At 41.8% G+C, this 9,192-nt stretch overlaps 1 protein-coding gene across 1 annotated transcript; it reads right to left on the minus strand.

Annotated features, from left to right (window-relative positions):
• Positions 1-1,373: 1,373 nt before the first annotated feature.
• Positions 1,374-2,893, minus strand: RPS23 (ribosomal protein S23). Its single transcript, XM_035014778.1, has 4 exons — positions 2,665-2,893; positions 2,057-2,216; positions 1,681-1,801; positions 1,374-1,565 (listed from the first exon to the last, which is right to left on the minus strand). Exons 1-4 carry the CDS (start codon positions 2,666-2,668, stop codon positions 1,419-1,421), a joined length of 432 nt encoding a protein of 143 aa, XP_034870669.1. The 5' UTR covers positions 2,669-2,893; the 3' UTR covers positions 1,374-1,418.
• Positions 2,894-9,192: the final 6,299 nt, after the last annotated feature.

Consider the following 9,192-nt stretch of genomic DNA (forward strand, 5'->3'; position numbering starts at 1 on the left):
TGATTAAGCAACTGCCTTTGGCTCAGGTCATGATCCCGGGGTCCTGGGATGGAGCCCCGCATTGGGCTCCCCCTGCTCGCTCTGTGGGGAGCCTGCTTCTCCCTCTCCCTGCCACTCCCCCTGCCTGTGCTCTCAAATAAAATCTTAAAAAAAAAAGTTCTATGTCAAACTTTGTATTTCAATTAAAAAAAAAGCCACTCTCCATCCTTGTGGAAAGACAAATCACAACAATCATTCGTGGCAAGAATAAGCACAAGTGTGACATGTTTGGGGATCAGCGAGGTCTGAGATGGAAGCAGCAGGCGGCATGAGATACCTCCTGAAACTGCACCGGGAATGCAAGTTTGAGCACGGGAGAGATCAGTATTGCTGGAGCAGGTAAGGACCAGACAAGACACAGATCTTACGTGCTGTGTACAGGATCATGGTCTTGACCTTATGGGAAATGGAAAGCCAAAGAATTTCCATTTTCCAAGATCCTAAACATAACCTAATACTAGGCTTTGATCAAAGAGCAAGTAACTCACATTTATTAATGCAGCCTACAGCAGTTCCTCTGGTAAGTTTCAAGAAAGCTACTAAGTTTCATTTTAGACCCCAGATTTTACCATTTTTCTCCTAAGGAAATTTTGCAGCAATTTACCTACAGAGAACAAACTGATGGCTACCAGAGGGGAGGTAGACGGGGGAAGGGTAAAGTGATGGAGATTAAGGAGTGTACTTGTCATGATGAGCACCAAGTGATGTATGGAATGGTTTAACCACTATATTGTACACCCATCTCCCAGCAATTATCAAGCTACAACCCTTCTCCACTGTTTCTAACTAATCACTTATACTTTGTGCCTTGAAATAAACCTCAAGTTCAAAATCTATTCACACTTACTGACAGTCAGTACAAAGAGCATTTAGGCAATCTTTTATAGCTGAACACCCTTGCTCTTAAACAAGTTTCTCTCCTGAGTCTTAATTTTCCAGGTGTACACTTCCATTAATGCCTATCTACTCAATCACCCAGTGCCTTACCTGCTGTCATAAACACAGAATTACAACATGAATCGTGAACCTTTACTCACATCCCAGAGCAGGGAGCAACTGGAAGGTGGGTCCCCAGGGAGATGGATCCCAGAACGTACATTACCATGGTTTCCCAACATGATTCCTGCTTTAAGTGTAGTGAGTTTTTAAAGCCCTCTATACAGGGATACCATGCATTTATTCCAGATTATCTATTTTGTTTATTCCATGAAAAGGAGAATAACTATGAATCCCGTTTACTCTAGAGAATTCTGAATTCACAGTATTTCCACTCTCCTAAAATGGTAAGGCATACACTGCATCTCTGCAGTAAGGAAAATAAGACACAAAACATATTTTTGGCTTATGAAAATTTATTGTCATGTTTTCACCATCAAAACTTATGATCTTGGTCTTTCCTTCTTGCCTTTGTATAAAGCCAAAAGAGAGACATTGGCTACTTTGACAACCTTAAAGCGAACTCCAGGAATGTCACCGACAGCGTGACCTTTGCGACCAAATCCAGCAACCAGAACCTCATCATTTTCCTGGAATAAAATCAACAGTTTACTTCTGGTGTCATTGGTAATCACTAAAAATACCCATTCATGGTATAAAAAACTAGGAACCACCATCTCAAGAACAGAAACAAGACACACTTACCTCAATAAAATTCAAACAACCATCATTGGGTACAAAGGCTGTGATTTTTTTGCCATTCTTGATCAGCTGGACCCTGACACACTTCCTGATGGCAGAATTTGGCTGCTTGGCTTCAACTCCTCTAAAACATAAATGTCACAACACAGTGAGCTGCCTTTCTGAGCAGGGATACCTTTGAGTTTGTTAGGCATACAATTTATTAGAAATTATACTGTTTCAACCTTTTTAATCTAGTCCTAAACTGGCAAACTCGTGCTACCAACTTTCAAACACTGCTACAGAAAGACCTAGAATTTACCTCACCGCTTCTTTAAATGTACTTGAGGTACCATAGTAAAATAAACCTTGAAGGAGAAAACAGTGGTCTTTCACTTACACTTTTTCCAGCACAATTCCTTTTGCATGGGAAGCGCCTCCAAAAGGGTTGGCCTTCAGGGCTGTGCCCAAATGGGCTTTCTTGTACTGTTTATCATGCCACTTCTGATCTCGTCGGTGGCTGCGGAGCTTCCTGGCAGTACGGAGACCGCGACACTTGCCTAAAAATAAAATCTCATTAGTTCCCCCGTAAACACCGCAGTCACATTCCACATCTTCGAAGACCCTAGCCTCACCTGGACTACAAACCGATAGGCTTTCATCACACCTTAGCACATGGTCCAAACCTCCAAGTTTCCCTCGAACCAACAATGACGTGGACACAAGCGCTCCATTCGGTGCATGCTCCCAAGGGAATGCGCCCCCTCATCAACGCTCCGGGGCAGCACCGGCCACCCGACGTCCCCGATAAGGCGAGCTCCGCGGCCTCGGCGCCACATGGGCCCCTTCCGCACCAGGCCACGTGCCTGCTACAGGGGCGCTTCCTCGGCCTTCCCCATCGGGACTCCCGGTGGCGTCCTCCTCACCGCTCTGTTCCTATCCGCCCGTCCGTCCCTGAGCCCCCGAATTCGGCTTGCGGTCCCCTCAGCCCCACCCCGAACAGCTCACCCATCCTGCCGGCGCCACGGGCCTGAGCAAAAGAGAGAAGCAGCGCAGGAAGGAGCCACAAGCCCCTGCGAACAAGCTCCGCCCAGCCAAGGACCCATGCAGCTGTCTGCGCAGCGCCTGGCCCGAAGCTGGCGCCCCTTGTTTGAAAACGACAAGCTTGCAACACTTTCCAGAATCTGCGTCTTATTTAGTTTGTGTGAAATCCAGTGGTACCGAACTTGCATTGTTGTTTATTTCCTTTTATGTCAATGCTAGAGACAGAAGGAAAGTGGACTACCAATCCCAGAACTCTTTGCATGAGACTCGATCGAGGCGCAGGCGCTGTTGGCAAACCCACCGGGGCGGGGCTTAGTCGGAGCGAAGAGAGGTGACTTGTTCTGGGGGGGGCGGGGAGAGGAGGGTAGAGAGTGGTGCACTTTAAAAAAAATTACCGAAGGGATATGTTGTAGTAATTGGAGATATACCAAGCTTTTAAAACCGAAGCCGCCGTTTATGGGTGGTTGTGCGACCTTGGGCGATTCATTTAACTTTTTAAACTGAGGTTTCTCCTGTAGAATGAAATAGATTTGAGAAATTTCTGGCATGTTGGGTCATTATACGACTATTTTTTAAAGTGTTTTCTTCGTGCCCGGCATTGTTCTAGGCTCTGAGGATACAGTAATTAAGAAGAGTAAAGAGGTCTGTTTTTATATTCTAGGTACGAGAAGGCAGGGAAAAAAATGTAAGTGTATTTAAAAATAAACAGGAAAGTTTTAAATACTGATAAGGGTTATAGAGAATATAAAATTGGTTAGGTGGCAGTGACTTGGGGATGGGGATGGCTACTCTGGAATAGGGTGGTTTTAGAAACCATCTCTGTGGAGATTGTATTTGAGCTGAGATCCTAAAGAGAGGGAGCCATTTCGACAAGTATATGGGGTAGAGCTTTCAGAAGAAGGAGTCTCAGTAAGTAGAATGGGCTGGCACTTCTCCAGAACTGAAGGATCAGGGAAGGGGGGAGCTCAGTGAGTGAATAGGTGTGGCACTAGATGAGGTCTGTTTCTGCACGGGGAACATGGAGCCTGTAGATCACAGTAAAGGCTTTACTTTTTATATGGTTGAGTGCCATTGGAAAGTTTTGAGCAGGGAAGTAACAAGATAGGATTTTTATTTTTATAGGATCACTCTGGCTGTTGTGAGGAGAATAAGAGATGAATCTGTGCGGCCAGTTGAGGGTGTTAACAATACGCCGGTTGAGATATATAATGATGGCTTTGACTATCAGGTGGAAAAAAAGTGGTTGGATAAGATAAATGGTTGAGCCAGTAGGATTTGCTGAGGACTGTAGGATGTGAGATTGGAGTTACGGTTTTCAACCTGAGCAACTGGGTGACTTGTGGTGTTATTTATTGAGTGTGATATACTGGGAGAGGACCAGATTTAGAAGGGGAAATTAAGAGTTCTGTTATGGATGTGTATGTAAGTTTGGGTTACATCCAGGTAGGGATGGGAAGTAGGTAGTTGGGTATAGGCATATGGAGCTCAGGGGAGTCATCAGTGAATAGACAGTATTGAAAGCCATGACCCTAAGTAAGATCACTTAGGGGATGACTGTAGGTAGAAGAGAGAAAGGCTGGAGACCGAAGCCCTGGGAAAAACTTAGTGATGCAGAAGAGAGAGGCAGGTGAAGCAAAATAGACTGAGGATTAGCCAATGCTGTACTCTAATCAAGGCCAAGTGAAGAAATAGAAGTGAGCAAGTGTGAAAAGGGGGTAAGATGAGGACTGAGAACTGTCTTGCATTTGGCAATGCAGAGGATATTGGTGACTTTGTCAAGTGGGGATCCATGCAATGGCAGAGATGTAAGCCTTATTGGATTGGAGCCAAGAGAATATGGGAAAGAAGGAAGTGTAGACAGCAATTATAGACATACTTTTGGAAGGAATTTTTCTATAATCTGCAGAAAAAAGAGGTTCTATCAGGAGGAGGATGCGGAGTCAGGATGAGTTTGTTTAAGATGGCGGATTTTATGACATTTTTGTAGGGGATTGTTCCAGTAGAGAAGAAAAAATGGATAGTTCATTAGGGAAAGGGGATAATTGCATAAACAGGTGCTTGAGGAGACTAGAGGGGTGCCCAAGTGGAGGAACTGATCTTAGGAATAATAACAGTTTATCTGTAGTAATAGAGAAGGAAGAGTCTGGGGTACAACTGCAAGTAAATTGGAAGACTTGTTGTTGGGGAGATGTGGAACTTCTCTTTTGATTGCTCTTTAATGAATTCAGCAAGGTCATCAGCACAGAGCAAGAGTAGGGAAAAGATGTTGGAAGAGAGAGGATAAGGTGTGGAATCATCTAGAATAACACTATTTTTAAATTTTTTTTTAGAATAACACTATTTAAATAGTATTATTTAATACTCACTATGTGCCACATACTGTTTAGGTGCCTTACATTTATTAACTCATTTAATTCTTATAACACTAAAAGGTGAATATTTTTATTATCCCCGTTTTACTGAGGGATAGTGCCTTAGTCCATTCAGCTACTCTAACAAAATACTGTAGACTGGGTGGTATATAAATAACAGAAATTTATTTCTTGCCGTTCTGGAGATTGGGAAGTCCAAGATCAAGGTGCTGGCAGATTTGGTATCTGGTGAGAGCTTACTTCTTGGTTCATAGACAGCTCTCTTTGCTATAACCTTAAATAGTAGAAGGGCCAAGGCAGCTCTTTGGGGGTTCTATTTTATTTGTTCGCTTCTTTGTTTTTTTCCGTTTTATTGAGATATAACTGACATACTGGGGTCTTTTTATAAGGGCCCTAATCCCATTCATGAGGACTGCACTCTTCTGACTTAGTCATCTCCCAAAGGCCCCATCTACTAATAACATCCCTGGGGAACAGGTTTCAATATATGAGTTTTACCTCCTAAACTAGAAGTGTGGGAGGATAGTTTGACAAGACAATATAGGAATGTTGAACAGTTCTGAGGGCCCATTTGACACTGTAGTTAGAAAGTTGTATCAGTCAGCATGATTTTGTGTATTCTTCAGATTCATTCAGTATAATGACTTAATAGGTGGAGAGTTGGTTTTAACAGGGCTGGCGGTGGAATCTAGTCCCGTGAATGTGATGGAGGAAGGACAAGGGAGTTGAGAGTGATTGCAAGGAAAGGGTTACAGTGAACCATGAGATTGAAGCTAGAGGAGTAAACAGCTGGGAATAGTCAGAACACTTCTGAAGACCTGGCCCTACCAGATAGGAGAAATTTCTATGAAGCTAAGTAAGATAGTTTTAGTACAGAAGTAGGTAAATTGACCAATGAATAGAATAGAGAGGCCAGCAAGAGACTCATGAATGTAGAATATTATTAAATAACAGAATTAGATGTCGGATCATGTATAAAGGGAGGACTGATGGAGCTGCACAAAATCTGGTTACTCAAAGTAAACTGGATCACCATGTCAGGCTAGGAACAAAATCAACTCCAGACAGATTGAGGACCTACATGTCAACAACAAAAATTTTAATTTCTTGATAGAAAGCAAAGATGAATATCTTCATGAACTTGGGAAAGGAAGATATTTCTGAATGGGATAAGGAGAAATGAATTACTGAATTACCTACAGTAAGGGACAAGGAAGGACTCGGCTGTATTGCTTAGGGACAGACTTCAGAATAACTATGATACTATCGTGTTTTCTGGGAGGTATTTTTTAAAGATAATTTTAGAGAGAGAGAGGCAGAGGGATAGGGAGAGAGAATCTTAAGCAGGCTCCACACTCAGTGTGGAGCCTGACACAGGGCTTGATCTCACAACCCTGACATCACTACCTGAGCCAAAATCAAGAGTTGGATGCTTAACCGACTGACTGAGCCACCCAGGTGCCCCTCTTCTGAGTTTTAATAATTGCTTCATAAAGCTGTTCAGACTTTCTGTTACGCACTTTATTCTGAATGTGATGAATATATGAATGATTATATATGTTGTTGGGAATTGAATTCAATTTCATTAGGAAATGTAATACTATTCAAGTTATTTATTCTTGAGTGAGTTTTAGTAATGTGTACCTTTCAAGGAAAGTGTCCATTTTGTCTAAGTTGTCAAATGTATGGCCATAAAGTTATTTGTAATATTCCTTTATAATCCTTTTAATATCTGTAGATTCATAGTGATGTCTCATCTTCCATTCCTGATACCGGTAAGTTGTGTCTTCCCTCTTTTTCTTGGTCTGCTAGAAATTTATTAATCTTGTTGATCTGTTCAAAGAACCAGCTTTTGCTTTAACTGATTTTCTCTATTTCTCTATTTTCAATTTTATTGATTTCTGATCTTTTGTGTATTATATACTTTCTTCTGCTTGTTTTGGATTTAAATTTGCTCTTCTTTTTCCAGGTTTTCAAAGTGAAAGCTTAGGCCATTGATCTGAGACTTTTGTTCTTTTCTGTATATTTAATGGTATAAATATCTGAGCACTGCTTGAGCTGCATGCCATGAGTTTTGGTATGTTATATTCTATTTTTTTTTTTTGTAGATTTTATTCATTCATTTGAAAAAGAGAGAGCGAGCCTGAGCAGGAGGAGGGGCAGAGGGAGAGGGACAAGCAGACTCCCTGCTGAGCAGGGAGCCTAGCACACGTCTGATCCCAGGACTCTCTGAGATCATGACCTCAGCCGTAGTCAAATGCTTAACCAACTGAGCTACCCAGGCACCCCTGTTATATTCTAATCTGAATTTGATTCAAAACATTTACTAACTTCCCCTTTGAACAGTGGATTATTTAAAATTGTGTTTCTTAATTTCCAAATATTTGGGGACTTTCCAAATATCTGTGTTGTTCATCTCTTTTTCTTTCTTTCTTTCTTTTTTTTTTTTTTAAAGATTTTATTTATTTGACAGAGAGAGAGATAATGAGAGCAGGAACACAAGCAGGGGGAGTGGGAGAGGGAGAAGCAGGCTTCCCGTGGAGCAGGGAGCCCGGTGTGGGGCTCGATCCCAGGATCCTGGGATCATGATCTGAGCCGAAGGCAGATGCTTAATGACTGAGTCACCCAGGTGCCCCTGTGTTATTTATTTCTAGTTTAATTCCATTATGATCTAAGAACAGACATTTTCTTTTACTTTAAAAAATTTTTGTTGAGGTTTGCTTTATAGCCCAGAATATAGTCACGCATGGTGAATGTTCCATGTACGCTTGAAAAGAAAATATTTTCTGCTGATATTGGGAAGAATGTTTTATAAGTGTTAATTAGCCCATAGTGGTTGATAGTGCAGTTCAGGTCTTCTGCGTCCTGTATTCAAGATGATAATAGTGATGAGAGGTGGGAGTGGGGATCATAGTTGGATGTTGGGTTATGGTTTATTTTAGGTAGTGAGTTTAATTATTATATTATTATAAAAACAAGTAACAAATGATGCGTAAACTGATGGTCAGAGTGTGTTATGAATGAAGGATTTTGATTACTATGGCTAAGAAAAGGAAAAAAAAAAGGATTTCATTTTTGTTTTTGGAGTTTTGAGTTTTTCATTTCCTGATAAAGCATTTATTACTTAATTTGAAGCCTGAAAAGAGAAGGGATTTTCTTTGACCTTGGGCCTAAATTTCTTAAAAGGGCCCTAACCAAGAATCGGGTTTAGGAATTAGAGGGAAAAAAAGAAGGCTGCCATGACTGAAGCATAGCAAGTTGGCAGGAGACTAGAGGGAGGTGAAGTTAGAGACTTGGACAGGGCCACCTCAAGTCCAACTTGCAGGCCAGGATAAGGGATTTGCACTTTATTATGAATGTGATGAGAAGCCGGCCACTGAAGGGCATCAAGTAAGAGAGTGACAAGATCTGATCTACATTTTTTTAAGAAGATTTGTGTATTTATTTTAGAGAGAGAGGGAGCATGTGTGCATGGTCAGGGAGCAGGGGGAGGGGCAGAGGGACAGGGAGAGAGTGGGAGAGAAGCAGACTCCCCACTGAGCGGGAGCCCAACGCAGGGCTTGATCTCACAACCTTGAGTTCGTGACCTGAGCCAAAATCAAGAGTCACACGCTTAACTGACTGAGCCACCCAGGCACCCTGATCTGATCTACATTTTTAAAATATCATGGTGCCTGCCATGAAAGGGCACTCTGAAGGGGCAAGAGAAGACTTGGTTTATCCAAAGAGGGGACCAACTCAATAGCACCGGTCATTGGAGATGAAGAGATGTCGTAAAATTCCCAGTATAATTTGGACATCGATCATGATGGAAAGAGCAAAATCACTGACATCACCAGCACCACCGTCTGTAATAGGGTTTTGAGAACTATTTAGGTGCCAGGCATAGGACTTCACATGCCTAATTTTTTTTCGTCCTCAAAACAGCACCTGTGTGGTAGGTGCTATTATTAGTCCTGTCTTACAGAGAGGAAGTTGAAACTTAAAGAAGTTAACTTACTTAACCAGAGCATGTTTGTTCATTTCCAGATTAGTTATAAAAGCAAAATCTTGATTTTTAAGGAATTTAGAAAAAACTTTAATGAATGTTAAGTAAATAAGGCACAAAATTAATGAAAAT

The sequence above is a fragment of the Mirounga leonina genome, unplaced genomic scaffold, assembly GCF_011800145.1.
Source record: "Mirounga leonina isolate KUSES-001 unplaced genomic scaffold, KU_Mleo_1.0 Mir_168, whole genome shotgun sequence".
Classification (NCBI taxonomy): domain Eukaryota; kingdom Metazoa; phylum Chordata; class Mammalia; order Carnivora; family Phocidae; genus Mirounga; species Mirounga leonina.

Coding starts and splice junctions, on each gene's coding strand:
- RPS23 (XM_035014778.1), bottom strand. Junction 1,802..2,056: donor GGAATTGTGCTGGAAAAAGT/GTAAGTGAAAGA, acceptor TTTATGTTTTAG/AGGAGTTGAAGCCAAGCAGC. Junction 1,566..1,680: donor GTTGTTTGAATTTTATTGAG/GTAAGTGTGTCT, acceptor ATTTTATTCCAG/GAAAATGATGAGGTTCTGGT.